We start from the raw sequence: 21,791 nt of genomic DNA, 5'->3' as shown, positions 1-21,791 counted from the left end.
TGGTATTGTGATATCCCATGTTTTACTAAAAGTTTTTAAGATGAACAATTATTAAATTAAAAATACCTAAAATAATATAGATTTTATATCAATGATGATTGGTTCAAATGATTCGGTAATTATTTTTCTTAAACAAGGTTTTGAGTTCGAGTTTTGTGAATAAAACACATTATTATTGAGAGAGTTTTACCGCTTAATAAGTCGACTCGGCTCGACTGAATTAGTCAAGATCCATTGAACTTTCATATACTAAAGCATAGATAAAAAAAAAAAAAAGATATTTCATGATTTTTCATGTGTTTATTTGATAATATAGGTTTTTAAAATATAGGTTTTTTTTTTACAAATAGTTTTCGGTTAATATCTGTTTTATTTTGAAACCAAAACATTTGTCATTTAAAAAAAGAAATTGCTTTTGAAACAAACTAGAGTACCCTTTGCTTTTAACCAAAAACAATATTCATTGTAGAATTCAGTTTTTTTATTTAAAATAACAGCTTTATCTTCTTCTTTTTTAATAAATTACACGTACCAAAGACACTAATATAATAATGTTTTACATAAATTTATTTCAGTGTGTGTATATATATATATATATATACACCATTGAAATAACGTGTCTTAATTGAGAAATGAAATGATATTGTTTATGTTTAATAAAATAAATTATAAAACATATAAATTGATAAATAAAAAAAGTTTTTAAAACTAATTAAATATTAAAAAGAATAGTTAATCCTTCTAGTAAAAACAAAATATAGGTGCATGTGCAAATATTAACCCAAGTTGTTCTTTTTATTTTATATATTTTTATTTATTTTATCTTAGAGGTTAATTAGGGTATATTTTATTTTAAAAAAAAATTGATTTTTATTTTTTAAATTTTTTTATAACTGCAACCTAAAATTCTACTTCACAAATCGATCTTTAATATATCATTAAAACACTCATTAATTAATATATCACTAAAATACTCATCAATACTTAATACATGTGACAAGATGCAAGGAGAAAACAACTTTTAACACATAAAAACATTATAATATAAGTTGGAAGGATTAGATTGCAAAGAAATAAAGTTTGATAATCAGTAAATTTTTTTTTAAAAAAAAAAAACATTATTCAACAGTGTAATCCATTGGTGAATTACACTGTTCTTTTTTCCTAATTCTTTTAGTTTATAAGATAATGTATTATTTTTTGGATTGAGTTTTTTTGTGCTTTTTTGAATAAATTATATTTTACATTCTATATTAGTTTTTTTTTTTCGCTTTTCTTTTTTTTAAAAAAAGTATAGTTTACATTCTAAATCAATTTAAATTTTAAAATTAGACAAAATAACCAAATTATCCTAATATATATTTTATACCAAATAACATATCAGCTATTCTCTCTCTTCAAGTCACAATATATCGTTTTCTGACACCATCATCTCTTCTTTGTCCCATTTATTTGCACCCAATCGAATACAAAATCTATTGATTTTTTGCACGATATTATTTTTGGCCATTGGATTTCAAGGATCTAGTGCATTTCGCTCAAATTTTTAATTATTAAATATCTTTTGTTTTTTAAAATCCTAAAAAACACCTAAAATATTGGTTTTCAAAACCCGTTTTCCCTTCAAGAGCTTCAAGAATTACTCTATTGATTAATATATTGTGATAATCTATTGATTGTTAAATATGTTGATGGCTATATGAAGAAGCCAAGGAAGTTTCAATGCATGCGGATTGCAAGACTTTTGATTTGATTTATTCTTTCCGTGAGATGCTCTCCTTTTTTTTTTTTTGCACCATTGTTTTACTCAGCTAGAGGAGTCTCAACTCCTTTATATAGGTTTGTGTATTTCAATCACGTTGGTAACGGGAAATTATTCTTTGTAGATCTTTTTTAATTATTAATAACGTGGTTGTCCGGATTAATTTGTGTGTATTTCAATTAATTTTACGGGTTTTAAAATTAACAATCATGTAAATCTTTAGCTTGGACACTTAACTTGAGATCTTGTTTTTACTAGTCAGTATGGATACGAGGTATGGAAATTGTGATTAATTTGGACTTTATCAAATTTAAAAACTTGGAGTCAATTTTTTTTCCCACATCACTCCTCATCACGACAGTGCTAGGATTTTTTATTATTATTATTAATGTGGGTGTCCGGGCCAACTTGTGCGCACCTCGACTAATCCCACGGATCCTGAAGTTAACGACCATGTAAGCTTTCAGTGACCATCATATGAGCAATCACAGTGTTCGAACCTGAGACTACAGAAAAAGCAATTTTTTTAGTCCCAAGCTTTTATTACTAGGTTACTTTCTAGATAGTTGGCTTGTGCCAGGATTATTTCATTGCCTTTATGGTGCTCATATTTGATGGAAAATAATTATGATTGTCTGAATATTTCTGCCAATGCTTTTGACATTTGGTTGCAGAAAAACACATAAAGCCAAAGTTGTAATGGTTATATTAATCTACCAATTTTCATATTGGATGTTCATATCTCAAAAATGAGCTGGTTGTTCAAATAATAGCTTGTTGCTGTTGTTGCAACTTGTTATTCTACTTTTATGGCTGTGGAGTACGTCCTGGTTTTCTAAAATATAAGTTGTGTTTTTATATGCTTGTAACTTTTCAAGTGTGGAAAGTGTTGTTCGATTTATATCTGCTTCCTCCTGTGAACAATCAAGAGATTGTAGCATCAGCTCCTTCATTCATCTTTCGTCATTGGAAGATAATGGCTCCAATTATTTCTTGTGGGCTTGTTGAAGATTGAAAAGGAAAAGGAAACGAAAGAAAAATAAGTTATCCATGGTGGGTAGGTTTTTTTTCTAATTCAATATTAAAGTTGTGATATAAAAGCTTTTTAGTCTTTTAAATACCATATAATATATAGCAATAATATAAATAATTTGATTTTTTGTTGACTTTTTTTTTTGAGAACCTGAGAATATAAAGTGTTATATATTAAGACATCATTCATTGTGCTACAAGCATATACTAAGTAAAGAATCAATTCTGCAATAAAACACAGCCAAAGATTAAGCACAAATCCAACAAGAACAATATCCATCCAATCAATATTCAAACCAGCCAAGAATCATGCAAATGATAACTCGATCAAATCTCCAGCAGATAAAAATTAAAGATGAAGATAATATTCATAGTTGTATTTCATATTGTTTTATTATATTTTAAAATTCCGTAACGTATATAACGAGAGAAAAAAAACAATATTAAAGCTATTTTCAAAATATTAATGCTTCATGCCAGACAGCTAGCTTTATAGATTATCCATAGTTGATCCTTCTCTCTTACATTCTTTTTCTTTTAATTCTGCAATTTATTCTCTTGTGCATAACTCTCCCTCCTTCTCCTTCTCTTTCTCTTTCCTTCCCACCATTAATCTTCCTAAAATTCAACTTGCCAAAGACAACTTCTCTATTAAAAAAACCTAAAATTCAACTTGCCAAAGACAACTTCTCTATTAAAAAAACCTCTTGTATTCTTTGCCACTATTTATTTAGATTATGTTAAAGGTCATATTCCTTCATATTCCAAAACATTTCTCACAACATCATAAAACTCTTCTGAATTCTCTCCTAATCTTGTCTATTTTCAATGGCTTGCCACTAATCAACTCATCATCGACACTCTTATTTCTACCCTTTATAAATCCATCACCCCTATAATTATTGATATTTATTCTTCCCATGTCTTATGGAATTCACTTCAATAAAAGATTTGTCACACACTCACAAACATGAACTATTCAACTTTGTCTTTAACTAAATACATTTGAAAAAGATGGATAATCCATCTTTAGATATTATCAAAAGGCCAAAACTCTCACTCATATTCTCAATGTCATTGGCCTAAACCTCCATGAATATAAAATTATCTCATATATACTTGTTGGCTTTCCATCTGATTATGCTCCTCTTGTTACCCCAATTACTATTCGTCTTTAACCTATTATTTTAGATGCTCTATGTGACTTCTTTTTTATGCATGAATTATGGATTGAATAACAAGTCAATCATGTCAATCTTATAAATCCTTATATCAACTTCATAAATCAACAACCCAAATCTACTCATCGTGGAACTATTTTTCATCATGGCAACCATTATGCCTTTTATGGTTGATCATGTCATTGTGGTCATTCCTTACCCACTAATTCTATAAATACTTCCTTCCATTTCTACTTACCATGATTTTTTTTTTTGTCAAATTTGCTTAAAAACTAGTCATACTGCACTTAAATGTTGGCATTGCTTTGACCAAACATTTCAACTTACAACTCTTTCATAAGCATATCTCACCACAACTAACACCATCATCATTTGCCTTCTCTTTTGTTAATTCTCATTGGTACATTATCATGTTCCAACAATAAATAAAAATATTTTCTTTGTTTATCAATTTGTTAAAGATAATCATGTATATTTTGAATTGCACCTTTTATTTTTTTTATGTCAATGATCAGTATTTGAGATTCACCATTCTCAAAATCAATATTAAACATGGTCTTTATCATCTTTATAATCTTTTAAAAATCACCAAACATCTCACTGCCCTTCTTAGTATAAATGTATCACTCACCCAATTGCATGCTCTTTTTAGGCACCTTTCCTTGAGAATAGTCAAAGAAATAATTTGGATATAATTTGCTAGTTATATCTTAGACCTCTATTACTGTTTATAATGCTTGCCAACTTGGTAAGGGTCATTGTCTTCCATTTAAATCATCATCAAGTGTCTCTAAAAAATCATTTTGATTTAATTTTTTCTTATGTATGAGGTCTTGCTCCTCAATTATCAATTAATGGATTTTGTTATTATATCATTTTTATTGATGATTTCTCCATGTTTATTTGGTTATTTCCTATCAAAGCCAAGTTTGATATTTTATCAACATTCCTCTACTTTAAATGTCATGTTAAAAATCACTTAAATCATAAAATAAAAGTTATTCAATCAGATTATGGTGGTAATATCATTGTTTTCACACTCATCTAAAAAATCATGATATTACTCATTGCATAACTTTCCCTTATATTCACTAACAAAATGGCTCTATTGAACGTAAACACCGTCACATTGTTGAAATTAGTCTTGCTATTATTCTTAATACTTCTATCCCACAAACATATTGGGATGGAGTTTTTCTCATATATACCTATATTATCAATTGTTTTTCCTCTCATGTCACCTCTTATATTTTTCCTATTGAACTCTTATATCATCGCACTTCTAATTATCAATTTCTAAAAATATTTGGATGTGCATGTTGGTTATATCTTTGTCCCTACCATCGTCACAAACTTGATTTACATTCCTCTCTCTATATATATTCTTTGTTTATAACTCTTATCATAAAGGTTATAAATGTCTTTATCAATCTACTGGTTGTATTTTTATCTCATGTCATATCATTTTTTTATGAAAATCAATTCTCATTTATTAATCCCTCAAATGTTCAAGCTCTAACCTCTAACCAGACTTCATTGTATCACGTCCCTCACCCTTTACTCTCACATGCTTCTTTTGTTGCATGGGTACACACTCAAAAGAGTCCTCATTGCTTATCACCATCTTGCACTGAGCCTCAATCTTCATCACAATTTATTGCAGAAAACACTAACGACTCTCTACAATCATATCCAGTCTTACCTCCCTCTATATCAATATCATATAGGTATAATTATATTTGTCTACTTCCAAGTCATCCAATGACAACAAGGTCTCACAATAATATCTTCAAACCTAAACAACTCTTTTTTATATATGACAGCTCTAACCAAACATGCTCTACTCATTGTTACTGCAACTCAAATTAATTAACCAAGTTGTTTTATTATTTCTTTCGAAGAACATCTAAAATGACACAGTGTTATGGCTGATAAATTTTTTGCTCTTATGCATAATTGAACTTGGATATTGCTTCCTCACAAACCTCATATGAATATTATCAGTTGCAAATGGATTTTTCATATTAAACATCATATTGATGGTATTATTGAGCATTACAAAGCTTGTTTTGTTGTAAAAAGCTTTCATCAATAACAAAATATTGATTATGATAACACTTTCAGTCATGTAATCAAACCAGTTACCATCTAGACTATTCTCTCTCATGTAGTCCAAGCTCAATACCTTATACATCAACTCAACATTAAAAATGCATTTCTACATGGTGTTCTCAACGAGGGTGTTTACAAGACTTTACCACCTGACATCTCTTATCCTCAACTCCCTAATCATATTTTTCATTTTATATAAAGTATTATACAACCTCAAACAAGCACCACATGCATGTTTTTCTAGGCTTAGCTTCAAGCTTCTCTTCCTTGGACTTATTGGCTCCATGAATGACTTATCTCTCTTTATTCTCAAATCTACTTACATCAATCTCTTTGTCTTAATTTATATGGATGGCATTCTGGTCTACATATTCTTTATATCCAAACCCTTATCACCCAACTTCACTTAAAAAAATACCCTAAAAGATCTTGGTCGATTGAGTTTTTTCATAGGCATGGAGTCCCAAACTCTTTCCATGGTATCATTCCAAATCAATGGCACTACATTACTGGCCTTCTTTATAAAACTAATATGTACAATGCCAAACTGGTCTCATCCTATAACCTCTTTCATAAAATTATCATAATTCAAGGATGCTTTATTTTTATCCACAGTTGTATTCCATGCAATGTTATTGTATTTTTAAATTTCAAAATGTATACCATATGTTGTAGATTTAACAAATCAATCTATAAATAGTAATGTTTCAATGCATGTAAAAGGTATTAAAGCTATTTTCAAAATATTGATTATTATTTATTGTCAAATTATTAATAGTATAATTTCTAGAAAAAAAAATAAAAGCAAAGTGAAAACAAATAAACTAAGAATGCTACGTGTAATTATCCCTCTTTTTTTTCTCTAAAAAGAGGTGGGGTTTTTTCTTCCTAGCACTCCAAGTGATATTTAATTGTAGGACTTAATTTATGCATGTCATATTTATCAACTCAATTTTCTTCTTAATCACCTAATTTATCTTTCTCGAGGTAATGAAACTCTCTCTCTCTCTCTCTCTCTCTATACACACACACACACACACACTTTCTACTGTCTTTTTTTTTTATCTCATCAATATGATTTATGTATCACCACCTGAAATCTCATTGCCATGCATCAATCTCTTTTATTCTATTACGACACTCATGTTTGCCTATTTTGCATAATTTTCCTCCTTTTAAAAAAAAAAAACACTAGATATAAGATTTCCTCATGCCTGACTTTTTTTTTATTGGCGGCCATAGCTAACATTTGGACCTCTCCTACATTGAGATTGGCAACATGCAGTTGTATTTGATGAGTGACTCTTATATGCATAGTTTAGTCTCTCTTTGAGATATTTTGTTTGAGCAATTTTTTTGTTGTAGTTTTTATGATCTATTTTAGGAACCTACAATTAATGAAGAGATGAGAGAATCAAAGGGCAGAAATCCACCATCTCGGGTAAAAATTTAATTTTACTGTGGCAGCCAAATCCATCCATTCTATATACATGCTTGGATTTAAATGTCAGCACCAACCAACATGTCTTCTAATTAACCTTTTCCTTCACATATTCAACCCTTTTTAAGGTAAGTTAAAAAAAAACTAATATAAAAATATAAAATTGATCCAAATCAAGTGGGATGACATATTCATGATATTAGCTACAAAAGGATTTGGGGTGAAGGTCGGCCCATCTAAATGGACCTTTGGATTTCAATGGCCCGATCGAGCTGGCCCTAAAATGGCTAGTCCATAACTCGCTTTCCTGTCAATGGCAGCCGGAACTTATGAAACTAAAGAAGCAAAGCAAAACTATGCATGGCATTAAATAATTGGAGGCAACCTTATGATTTCAACTTCACTACTGTATGAAGGGAAACGAGATCAAAATGTCAGACTTGGCAATTTCTTAGAAAGTATTACAAGCATTAGATGATACAATTTATTCCAAAACAACACGGCTTAAGTCACTAATTATTAAAGTCTATACCATAAATTTGAGCGAGAATTGACCTAACATAAATAAAAATTACTTATACCTATTCAACAAACGAAAAGAATTTCAACTTTTTACAATTTCTTACTTCTCGAAAAATGAGAATGGCAGCTGTGATGTTTGACTGAAAAAGAGAAAATTAAGTTACCATATATCCTTCAGGAAAACTATGTCATAAAATAAGAAATTTCACGGTATTAAAAGTAATTAGTAATATTTTATTAATTACTATATAGGGCTTATTTTTTAAAAATAAAAAGATATAAGTAGAAGATAAGAATTCCAAGTGGAGATATTCTTATTATTTTTGGTAGGTCATGAATTTTATAATTTCTCTTCTCTTTATGTTTGTATGTTTTTTCAAAGTAAACTCTAGAAAATAACTAATAGAATACAACTAATTATTTTCTTAGCACTATAAAAAAATTTTGTCGTATACTAATGAAATTTTTTGGACTAATTTGGGATAAGAAAGTTTTAAAGTAAGATGTTGGATTTGAATAAAAAAATATATGTTCACGTTCCTTTTGAAAAAATTAACCACACATCATTCGAGAATGAAACTTGAGTGGTGAAAATAATGTGTTTTCTTCTAGGATTACACGTAAAATACAAAAAAAAATAATTTAACTTTGAATTTCATTATGCCACCTACGTCATCATAGTAAAGCCATCAATAAAAATAATAAATCAATGTCATCCACTTAGAAAGTTTAGATAGACCCAATAAATCAAAATGTATTATACATGGGTTTTTATTCAAACTTAATTGATATAAAGCATGATGGCTTTTTGATGATTTATGAACATCAAATTGAAAACTCGAAACATCATTTTTTAAAAAATAAATTTAAAATTGATTTTTTTAGATAACCAAAGGAAGCATATCCTAAACCTTGATGTCATAAACAGGTTTCAGTTGTCTTCTTCTTCTTCTTCTTAAAGCAATTCATTATTAAAAATTATTATATTAACACTAAGTTGAAGTAATATAATTTTTTTTCGCTTCATACCATAACTAATTATTTGTTTAGTTCGAATGTCCTTAAATACACAAAAATCAAGCTGGAAAATAATCATATAAGATAAACCTTAGGTTATTTGAGAAATTAACAATAAATTATAATATAATGACGAAACAACTAGAATGGAATATAAATTTAAAATGTCAATAAGGGTTAAAAATCATCCCTCGATAACTAGAGTTGAAGTACCAGTTGTAGTAGAAATTAACAAATTTACATGAGAACAAATTTAGAGGTTAGAATCAAACGTTATGTGATTTGTAACACAAGAATCAATTATTCATATATTATTAGAAATAAGTGTAGAAATATTTAAAACCCCACTATCATTATCTACGACTACTACCAATGCTAGGGTTCTTTCAATAACATCATATTCTCTGTTTTTATCTCAATAGTTGTTGCAGTGGAGGTCTTCTTCAAATTCTTCTTTCATGAATCACGAGTATGATCCCGTCATTCGAGATATCTCAAAAGTTCATAACACTGACTTTTGGTATTGTTAGTCTGATTGCAGTGAGAGCATTTGTAACCATTCTTGTTTCTAGGCTGGTGTGGCCTAGTCTTGTCCTGATGTTCTTAATTAAGCCGTGAAAGCAAAAGCATCAGAGTTTTCAAAGCCCCTTCAAAGTTATATGATGCCCTACGTCCCTCTCGTCAAACCAAAACGTAGCATTCTTCAAAGTCCAGAATCAGCTCTTTACGTAAAATCTTTCCACGAACTTGTTCAAAGTCATTATACAATCCAGCAAGAAATATATGTATCCTTGGCCATTAATTCGATGGAATTCTATTACGTTTCAATGTCATTAGTATCTTTCAAGACAATTCTGTCGTCATAGTGGTCTAACTTCAAAAAAACCTTTTTAATTTCCATAATATTAGAAAGTTGTTAATAATTAATTAAAGCATTCTAGATTTTGTGGGCAACAAGCTTAAATATAGATAGCTTCATAAATTCTTGAATCATAAACATCAATAACCCTTTCAATTCTGATCATCATTACTTGTTGTCTAAAATTGCAGGTGGCTTGATTTTGCCCCGAATATAAAAAGAGTTTTCCCCTTTTTAACAAAATATATTTTCTTCAATTAGGACCAAACATTAAAAATTGATTCAATAAGAATAATTCCAGCATTAAAAACATTGTTAGTTTGAACAATAATAATAACCAGTTTTTTGCCGAATGATTCGAAAAATTTTTCATTCAATTTTCCCCTTATCTTTTAAAAGAAAACCACTGCTGTTGTGCTGTTTTCACTACTGTATTTTGCCGATGTTGTTACCGGCAAAGATTCAAAGAAAATGTGCTGTTTTCACTAGAATTTTGCAAAGCTAAATGTTTATTTTTTATTTTTTTGTATCAATGTCTTTGTCAGCTCAAAGCAGCTGCAAGTCCAAGGCTGATAAATCAAAGCTGCTTGTGTTTTTTTTTTTTGGTTAGATCACCGGGGGTTGGGGGGTGGGGGAACTTAGTTCGTTTTTTAAAAAGAAAATCAATGATTTTATTGGTTTTATATTGGAAAAAAAATACTCTTCTTAATTATTTTTGTTATTTAGAGAATGAAAAAAAAAACAATAGATATATAATTAATCAGAATTTAGTAATAAAACTAAATACTCAAATACGAAATTTCAACATTATTTAGTTTAGTTGCATTTAAAGAGTTACAGAAATCCAATATAAGCTGCATTTGGCTGTCATAGAGTTACAGAAAGGTGTAAAACAAAAAAACAAAAATTATCACACTCTCAAACATTGAAATACATGGATATCATTCATTCTATGTAGTAGAATTTCTTAATTACAGGAAATTGGGAAGAAAAAAAACGTGGTGGTTAGACTTTAAAAAAGGAATCTTGTCCTAACTTTTTCAAGTTTTCGTGTTCAAGTTCGTAAGTTAGCACGCTGGGTAAAGGTTTTCCACTTCCGCTTCTTCCATGGATGTTCTGCATGCAAAATGCTTTTGTTGACTCCGAGGGGGCAAGGCTATCATAGCAGCCTTGCTTTCCCTTTGAAATCTATTGGTTAATTGCCCCTCGAGATTAATAATTATCTGTTACTTTTATAATTATTGTAAATACAGAATTAACATACATTAGGGTTCACATTCACATTAATCTCTATGTTTAACGTGAATAACTGGTTGGTATAATAGTACGTGAGTTTCTCATAAAATGCTTATTCATGAGATTAATAGTTCAAATCCCACTTACCACATCTTGTATATATTGCAAAATTATTGTTTGGTCAAAGATTTATTTTTAAGCATGTGCGTTGTATATGAATTACTCAAGTTTTACTAAACATTTTTATATTATAATTTTATATTCATGAATTATATTCAAGATATTAACAAATATAATATCCATGGCTTACAATACTTCGAGAGAAAAAAAATTAAAGTCTTTTATTTTTAATATCTAGAAATGTTATGGACATTATAGAAGCCTTTTTTAAAATTATAGAGGGATATTTGACTAGCAATGTAGTCTTTTTTATTAAATAAAGTAAAATGAGGTTTTTCCACTATGGATTATGGATTGAGAGAAAAACAATTATATGGTCTTGAGATATATATAGTTAAAATCAAATGTTTTTCTATGATGGATTTTGAGAAAAATACGTAGTGTTGAAAAAAAGGTTTTTTTGTATGTGAAAAAAGAAGTTACATAGAAAATATGTTTTAAATATGTTATATGAAAATCACATCCAAAAAAGAAAAGAAATATAAGAAACATAGTATAATTGAAAAAAAAAAGTTACATAAGAAACACATATTAGGGAAAGTGGAAAAAAAAACTATTCAAAAAGTTATATAGAAAATATAAAAAAGCATACATTTATTAAATAAATATATAATGGTCATTTAAATAAAAACTTATATAGAAAATACACATGTATTAAATAGATGTATAATTTACATTTAGATAATTTAATATTGTTATATTATTTTTTAATATTTAAATATATTATGATTAATTAAATTTTTTCATAAAGTTCAGGTATTTATATATAGTTACAGGTTTTTCTACAATACTGTTAGGTATCATATTTATAGGTGGAGCTACAATCATAGAATCTGAGATAGATAACACATTCTTGTGGCACAAACAAGTAAGCCATATGAATGAGTGTGAGATAATGGAGATTCATAAGAAAAATCTATTAAAGGGTGTCAAAACATGCAAACTTGATTTCTACAGATATTGAGTTCTTGAAAAACATAATAAGATGCAGTTCAAGACAGCCACACACAAGACAAAGGAGATTATTGACTATGTTCATACAGATGTCTGAGGTTCGGTAAGGCTAGCATCACGTGGAGGATAAATATATTTCATGATTTTCATTTATGAATATACATGAAAGGTTTGGGTGTATTTCATGTGATACAAGTCAGAAACATTTGTCAAGTTTAAGGTATGAAAAACAGAAATAGAAAATCAGACAAGAAGAAAGATCAAATGTCTCCGGTCAGACAATGATACTGAGTACATACATTCAAAATTCATAGAGTTGTGGGAGTAGCATTTGATCAAGATACACTTCACAGTACGCAAGACACCACAATAAAATAGTGTAGCAAAAAGGATGAATATAACAATAGCTAAAAAGGAAAGGTGTCTCATGCTGAATACAAAGCTTGCTAGGAACTTTCTAGGCAAAAGTGGTGAATATAACATGTTTCTTGATTAAAAATCACCTAGGATAGCATTACATGGAAAAGTAGCATAAGAGGTATGGATAAGGAGTCTAATAGATTACTATGGTTTGAGAGTGTTTGGATGTTCAACCTATGTGCAAGTTTTTAATGATGAGAGATTAAAGCTTAATGTAAAGTTTAGATAGTGTATCTTTCTAGGGTATTAGAAAAGGGTTAAAGGTTTCAAGCTCTGGGATCTAAAGGTAAACAAGGTGGTAATCAGTATAGATATGATTTTTGATGAAAAAGTCATGTTACAGTGTACTTAAAAAGAAAAGAAACAAGTGCTAAAAAATTATAGCAATAATGATTATGAGGTGCATGTGGATCTACATACTCATATTAAGGAAGAAACCTTTCAGAATTCAGGGAGTTCTAGTTCAAAAGATCAACACCATGACAATATAGCTTTAGGTAGGCCCAATCACGCCACCAGGTCACCACCTATTAGGTATGATTTTGAAGATTTGATCTTTTATGTATGTATTACTAGTAGCAGGAATTATACTACTTTCTAGAAGGCATTATATAATCAAGATAAAAATAAATTAATGGGTGTTATGGAAGAAAAAATAAGTCTCTGTATAAGAACCACACATGAGAGTTGGCTGAACTTCTAGAGAGGAAGAGGGAGATAAGATGTAAATAGGTGTATAAGAAGAAAAAAGCAATATCAGGAAGTTCAAGGCTCGTATAGTAGCAAAGGGTTACTTATAAAATAGAAGGGTTGACTATGATGATATATTTTTCCCAGTAATCAAACATACTTTTATCATAGCTGTGTTAAGTTTGGTATCACATTTTGATATACAGTTAGAGCATATGGATATCAAGACAACTTTTCTCTATGGTGATTTGGAGGAGCAAATTTACATGGTACATCCATAAGGTTTTAGTCAACCTGGATAGGAACACTTATTCTGTAAATTGAAGAAATCACTTTATGGACTAAAACAATCTTAAAGACAATGGTACAAACAATTTGACCCCTGCATGATCAGGATTGACTACAAAAAATAGAAGTATAACTATTGTTTTTACGTAAAGAGCCTTGATGATGATTCTTTCATATATTTTTTTTTTGTTTTATGTGGATGATATTTTGATTGTTGCAAAGGGTATGAGAGATGTCAACAAGTTGAAGACTTTGTTGAGTAGAGAACTTGACATAAAGAATTTAGGTACTGCTAAGAAGATTTTTATGATGGAGATTCGCAAAGATAGAACTACCAAGAGATTATGATAATCTCAATATAGCTATATTGAAAAAGTGTTATAAAGGTTCATCATGGACAATGCAAAACCATTGAGTATACCTTTAGCAAATCATTTTAAATTATCAATTGCACAATGCCCAAAGATAAATAATGAAGTGAAAAACAGGTCAAGGTTCCTTATGCTAGTGCGGTGGTGTTTAATGTATATTATGGTTTGTATAAGACCAGATTTGACACACGCAGTCAATGCAGTGAGCAAGTTTCTATCAAATCCGGGACGACAGCATTGGAAAGCATTCAAATGGATCTTTATATACTTGAAGGGTATTACAGACTATGGTATCATGTTTAGCGAACAACATGGTGGTCCTTCAATTGTGGGGTATATAGATGTGGATTATGCAAGGGACTTGGATGACAGGAGATCTACTACGAGTTATGTATTTGCTCTGGTAGGGGGCTTATTTGTTGGAATTAATGGTTCAGTCTCTGGTTGCATTATCTACTACCAAATTAGAATATATGGTAGTGGTTGAGGCTGAAAAGAAAGTCTTGTGGCTTACAGGTTTGGTCAAAAAGCTGGGTATTCAACAAAGTTTAGTTAGAGTGTTATTTACTTGGCAAAAAAACAAGTGTATCATACAAAAACTAAGCATATAAATGTGAGGTTTCACAAGATCAAGGAATTGGTTTCTTTTGGTGAACTGTTGCTTGAAAAAGTTCACACTTCTAAGAATTCAGTAGACATGTTGACAAAGCTTGTTACAACTGATAAGTTCATGCATTGCTTGCACTTAATTAATGTCTTCAGATGTTAGATGAGATCCGACAATGTGGAGATTGTGGTCCAATGTGGAGATTGTTGCTTGAAAACTCCCAACCTATTGTCCCGGGTGGAGTTTTCCTTACTTTTCTTCTAAGGGGTGGATATCCAGCAATGTAGAGATTGTTGTGGTTTGTGGTTTATAGGCAAATTATTAATACTCATTAGATGGTTAGGATTTCTTGGGCAGCTAGGTTTTCTTGGGCAGTTTAGTGTCTATTATAAATACATATTATGTAACTCTATTTCAACATAGGGAAAAATAAAAGCTCCTTGCATAAATGTATGTAGGAGAATTGTCGAGCCACGTTAAATTTTGTGTTCTTTCGTATTCCTCTTTTATTGCAATATTCATCAATAATTGTTGCATGTTTTTTCACAACAAATAAATAATATTTTTGATTTATATGAAAAGTTAAATATGACAATTTTTATTTGGGATAGTTATCGTATCATTTACTTTTATAATTTTATGAAATAACATAGAAGTGCTGTATTTTTTATTTCTAAATGTATTAATTAATCATGTTCAAGGAAATTGGATTTTTCTAAGAGCTCGTTTGATATTCTGGTATGGATTACTTTTCAAAGTGTTTTTTATTTGAAAATACATCAAAATAATATTTTTATTATTATTTTTTAAAATTTATTTTTATATCGGAATATGTAAACGATCTGAAAACACTAAAATAATTAATTTAAAAACATATAATTTTTAAAAATATATATTTTTAAAACAAATATTAACGTATTAATCAATGTGTGGATGGGAATTGGCATGGTTCTGACTCAATTATTACAAGGATTCCAAGCATGCTATGCACAAACTGGTATTCCAATACCGTTGGCTATTAAAACCAAAAAAAAAACACGAGTCGAATATTAAAGAGCCGAATTATCTGATCGGGCAGCAATTTCTGACATTCAAATGCAGCCACAAAAATGGGTGCTTGTACTTGCTTGTCAAAACGCAAGGGGACCCCTTCAGGTCAATGTGTTTCATGTAGGCTTTGCCTGTCAACACGCCAGAGGGAGGCGGGAGGGAAGGTGCCTGCTTGACTAGTCAATGTTTTTCATGTTTCGGGAGCCATCAAACGACATTAAAAAAAATTAATAATAATAATGTTATGTTGTCAAATCTTTCACATTATCTACATCAATGCCCGATGCTTCCTCCATTCCTAGCCGCACAAATTAGTTAAATCATGCAACACCTACCACGAGATTCTGTAATATTTCTGGGTTTTCAGGAATGCAGGGAATTGTTTTTTAATATGTTTTCTGATTGGAAATGTATATTAAAATAATATTTTTTTATTTTTAAAATAATATTTTTAATATTATCATATAAAATGATTTAAAAATATTAATTTAAAATAAATAAAAATATTTAACTATTTTCAAAAATATTTTTAAATCATAAAAATAAACAGCTGCTTGATGAGAAAGAAAAAACTCCAACGAAAGTTTTCCTTGTTCTTAGGTTTATACATGAAATATGAAGTCAATGGAGTCAATTTGGACGCGTGGATACCTTGCGGTGGGGTCTTGGTTTTTAGTGAAATCTCTGGCCGGAGAATTATTGGGAAATGTGGATCTTAGTGATTCTGCAGTGTGAAATTTGGAAATTGTGGGCAGCCATACGACTAGTGCCTCTACCGTGGTTGCTCTAGAAAACATAACAAAGACATTTTTTTATATTGTCAATTTCGAGTCTGTATATGTTCATATTTTTATATAAAATAAAAGAGTTGTTATCCAACATGAAAATATAATTTTAAATTTATTATTTAAAGATCACTAGTTCGAGCTTTACAATTCTTAGAGCCATTAAAATCTTACATGATCGTTAATTTCATTACCCGTAAGATTAGTCGAAGTACGTATAAACTAGCTCGAACACCTATATTAATTAAAAATATATATATATTCTTATATATTCACAGTGCTTACTAATAATGCTATTGGCAGTAGCATGCCCTTCACATATATAAATAAATAAATAAAAATATATTGAAACCAAGTCAATCAATGGAGTGCTCGTGTAGCTTTTAACAACATTAATAACGACGTGAAAGATTTAACGTGCATTGTGCTGGTGTGAACATTTGGGCTCCATGGTATCAGCAGGTATAGGCAATGTCCAAGTAAATCATGTAATGTCCTCTTCGAAGTTGCCCACAAAACCTAACAACATTGATTAGGTTTAAAATATAGCAGGCGTACGTGCATTCGGAGGAGTTGATATGCACCCTATACGCTAGTTTCTAGAAATGGAATATCGATTACAATGCAGATGATGACCGTATGGAAACCCTAAATCTTACCGGGCTTGAAGAAGATTAAAGTTAAGGCCCTTTTCAAGCATTTTACTCGTATCGAAAAGCAATTAATCGGGGCATGATGATTTCTAAACGCAACTATACGCTGCAAAAACTGCAGTCTATTTACTGCTGCATCATTCTATGACACGCACACCTGCCTCCGGCGAGGGCCCAGTGATGCGGTGCCAGTTAAGGCACCATTGCTTTCAGATTCAACAGATGGAACCTACTACTGCAGGGTAGTCATTAATTACGGATCTCGCTCGGGAGTATCAAATAATTGGAAGCCATAGCCCTGATCCGAGGTTGATAGGTTGCTGTAACAACCACCGCGTTATAGACCGCATCATTCTAACAGACCGCGTTACCAAACAGTGCTGGCGCGGATGTAATTAAGATATGCTAATGGTGATGGTTAGTGAAATCATAGAGCGTGTGATACAACAATGAAAAGAGAGAGTGATGGGAAAAGGTTGTCACATTAAATTGATATTGGGGTTATCAGAAACTAATGTCACGTGGATATTGAAAATCGGATCGCGGGCTAGCAACGATGTTTATTCTCTCTTAAAAAAATAAAATCAAAGGAAAATCTCAATTTCACCCTAGATTTATGTACTCATTCTCAATTACATCTCAAATCTATTACTTTTATCAATTAAATTCCAAATATATATATAATATATATATATATAATGAATTTATTATTCATATGAATAATTGTTTTGTTTTTGATTGTTAGTTTAAACAACTCGCAATAATTTGCAAGTGTTGATGCAAATGCAAAAACGAAAGCAAATAATCAATTTTTTTTCACTTTAGATTTTGAATTTTTTTTTTTTGCTTTTTCTAAGTTTTATAAATCAACTCGCGTATGACTACCCTTTAGATATCAATATTTTCAATGTTTTTGCATTTCATTTTATTATGTATCATCAACTTTTTAGATTAGTATAAGCATTTTTTGACTTTTTATTCCGTTTATGTTATACTTGCGACATCGCGTGTAATTGACCTATTATAATTTATATATGGTTTTGAACTCTTTTTTTTTTTTTAAAGTAAGAAAATCCCAGATAAGCCACGATCCACGCGTGCCACACAGCTCCATCAACCAAGTTTCACCACCAGCTTCGCTCCCTGGGTGATCCCAACCTCACGCGCTCAGGTTATGATTTTTGACCGTGTTCATAGCGGAAGGACGCGGCAAACAAGACTATAGGACATAATTATTATTTTTTTCTTTTCAATGATAAGAGGGTGGATGCTTTGACCATCGAAATTAATGTATAAAATTAGGACATCCAACCATTTAGATGGTGGTGCAGTGATAAAAACTTGAAATTAAAAGTTTGCTCTTTCTGTAATCTCAGGTTCAACCTCTGTGGTTATTTATATGATGGTCACTGGAGGCTTATATGATCGTTAACTTCAGGGCCCGTGAGATTAGTCGAGGTACGCGCAAGCTGGTCCGGACACCTATGTTAAACTAAAAAAAAATTAAGACATCAAAATTGCCCAGGTTAATTCCTCAAGATAATAGATTTATAGGTAGCTTTGTTTGCGTGGCTGCTTAAAAATGGAAATTAATTATCAATATTTCTCTTACCTATAAACAACAACAAGTGCTACAGTTATCACTTTTAGGTGTAAATATTGTCTTTAACACAAATCTTAATGAAGTTCTTAGCATTCTAATTTAATCATAAAAATTACCTAATTAAACTCTGCTGGTTTTGTCTGCACTCCTATTTCTTTTATCGATAATAACTTTCAACCAACTTTTAAAAATAAAGATATTTGGTATGGAATTTTATTTTTTTCTTAAATGATGGGAACATTATATAAAAATTTAATTATAAATTAAACATATTTTCTACGATTCTCTTGTGATTAGCCTGAACAAATGCTTTACTTATGAAACGAAAGAGCATGGCTTAACTGTTTGGTGTGGTGTATGTTTGGTAATGTGAGTATAGTATTTTTTAATTGAAAATATATTTATTTATATAATATTTTGGAATAAAATATTAAAATCATCAAAAAAAATATTATTTTAATATTTTTTCAGTGAAAAAAATTAAAAAATACTTTAAAAAATAAAAATTACCACAATCTCAATTTTGCAGCACATTTGCACTTTTAAACAAATTAATTTTTTTTTTGAATTATTTTAATGGATTAATATCAAAAATAATTTTAAAAAATATATTTTTAATATATTTTTAAATACAAATAACTTTTAAAAAAAACTGTTAAAAAGTTGGAATAATTCAAATCAGCACCAAATTCAAGGGATCATTAAAAGGAAAGAGACTTTTTTATCTCAATGAGCAATCCAAATAGGGAAGGCTTTTTTTTTTTTTTTTTTTTGTGGGGGCGCCCCTTGCAAAAATCATGAATGCACGCGCCAGTGGAGCAATGTGGGAATGGTATGAATCCACCGCACGCAATCTACAGTGAATTTACAGCCGTTAGATGCTGATAAGAATGATACCACATGGTACCGTATAATAATATAATATACCATAAATACCCTCTCTCTTCTCTCTCTTCACGGTCTTGCTCTCTAGTCATCCCACATGCCATAAAATTCGGACACCACTTTATTATTCTTCTTTACCCACACTCTTCTAGCTAATCTATAGCCGCCCCAGCTCTCACAGTCAAATCCATCGTTGACCGTCCACGCCCCCCTTGCCTTCCCATTTACTCCCCCCCATCTCCTTCTCTGTATAAATCCACCCCCCCTCCTCTCTCTTTTTCATGCTCGCTTCCTTTTTCAAAAAGTAAAAGCTACAAGAAGTTTTTTTCTTTAATTATGGCGCCTAGAGAGAAGACGGCCGCCGTTAAAGCTAGCGGAGGCGGAATTGTTGGTGGTGGTGGAGGAGGCAAGGAAGTGCATTTTAGAGGAGTGAGAAAGAGGCCGTGGGGAAGGTACGCTGCCGAGATAAGAGACCCGAGTAAGAAGAGCCGGGTTTGGCTTGGCACTTTCGACACGGCGGAGGAAGCTGCACGTGCCTACGATACTGCCGCACGTGAGTTCCGTGGCTCTAAGGCAAAGACTAACTTTCCATATCCATCATGCGAGAACGTTAAGAAAAACGTTCTCTCTATCGACAGCAACAAGAAAGCTGCCAGCAAGAATAACAGTGGTGGTGGTGGTGGTAATAATCAGAGTCCCAGTCAAAGTAGTACCGTGGAGTTTTGTAGCAGTGATGCACCGTTGGATCTTAATCTTGGTCCCGCTGTATCCACCGTTAGATTGCCGTTTCAGCCGATGGCGATGAATCAACAGCAGGTGGTTTATTTTGATGCATTTATGAAGAGTCAATACCGAAGGATGGTTTTCGATCATGGGTATCATCATCATCCTAACCAGCCGGTGATTTTTTCTTGCGGTGGGGTCTTGAGTGATTCTGATTCATCCTCTGTCGTTGATTTGAATCATCAAGATGTCAAGACTCCGAGAAGATCTGTTGATCTTGATCTTAACCTTCCTCCCCCACCGGAGATTGCATGATTTTTTAGAAAAAATTTTGGCCTTTTTTTTATTTTTATATTAGAAAAGATTAGAAAAAGACCCACAAAAAAAGTGAGAGAGGTTAATTATGTGATCTGTTAGTTTTTTCTTTTTCTTTTTAACGTATGTGAATACGTATTGGCAGATCTCTTTTTTAGCAACAGTGAGGGAAACTCTGTTTCTTTACTGTTGTTTGTTGAAAAACACTGTATCACTCTTTTTATTGAACTCTTTAATCAATAGATTATAACCTTAATTTCTCCCAATTTTCTGTTAATTTATTTTCTTGTCGCCGGAGTTTGTAAGAACAAGGAACCGTCGGCCGTGAATGTGTCCGTACGGACAGCACGAGTATCGGCTTCTGTTGTTAAGATTGTGATTGTTTTTGGAGAAAGCGTGTAAGTTGATAGTGATATTAGTAGGAATGCCCTTTTACCCAAGTGGTTTTGTCTTCATTGGGAGCGCTAATTGGGACAGATGTCATCATCATAGCTACTGGATTGCAGTGATATTGTTGTTTGTTTTTGGCGTCATCTTTTTTCCCTGTTGGGAAATAGGGTTTGGTGTCTTTAATTTTGTTTTTATAGGTTGAATTTTTATTTTATATATATATATATATATATATTTTGTTAGAAAAAACTGGAGTGAATTGATGGAATACCTCCTGTCCAATTAATGCAAGAAAACCACTATTTGAAAACAGTGTGATGTTGTTTATATGTCTGGTTGCTTTTGCCTTCTGCAGGTAATGAAAGCAATTGATTTACAATTTTACTTGCCAAGCAACCCATGCAATGCTGTGTGCCACTTCTTTTAATTTAAATGTTCTTCTTGTATTTTTATTTTATTTTATTTTCCCAACATATTTCAAGTCTCTCAATTTCTCTCACTCGAGGGCACCTTTTGTCGTCGTATTTAATAGAAAGGTTTTATATATTGGGGCTGCAACTGTTACTACAGCAAATAATGAAAATAGGTGGGGATTGAAATTGCTTTTAAGAGTTTGGGCTATTAAAATATTTGTAGTTTGTGTTTGTGATGGTTCCAAAATACGATACATGAAGAAGTTGCGATTAGAAAATAGAAAATTAAGTAAATATCATGT

The 21,791-nt window shown here is 30.9% G+C and overlaps 1 protein-coding gene across 1 annotated transcript; it reads left to right on the top strand.

The window, feature by feature from the left end:
* The first annotated feature begins 19,762 nt into the window (after positions 1-19,762).
* LOC7477386 (ethylene-responsive transcription factor 4) lies at positions 19,763-20,952 on the top strand. The gene has a single exon (XM_002305085.4). It carries the CDS (start codon positions 19,985-19,987, stop codon positions 20,684-20,686), a length of 702 nt encoding a protein of 233 aa, XP_002305121.4. The 5' UTR covers positions 19,763-19,984; the 3' UTR covers positions 20,687-20,952.
* The last annotated feature ends 839 nt before the right edge of the window (positions 20,953-21,791 follow it).

Source organism: Populus trichocarpa, chromosome 4 (assembly GCF_000002775.5).
Source record: "Populus trichocarpa isolate Nisqually-1 chromosome 4, P.trichocarpa_v4.1, whole genome shotgun sequence".
In the NCBI taxonomy this organism is placed as follows: Eukaryota; Viridiplantae; Streptophyta; class Magnoliopsida; order Malpighiales; family Salicaceae; genus Populus; species Populus trichocarpa.
The sequence above is the reverse complement of the archived record's forward strand: the minus strand, read 5'-3'. Positions and strand labels throughout refer to the sequence as shown.

Coding starts and splice junctions, on each gene's coding strand:
- LOC7477386 (XM_002305085.4), top strand. CDS start 19,985: ATGGCGCCTAGAGAGAAGACGGCCGCCGTTAAAGCTAGCGGAGGCGGA.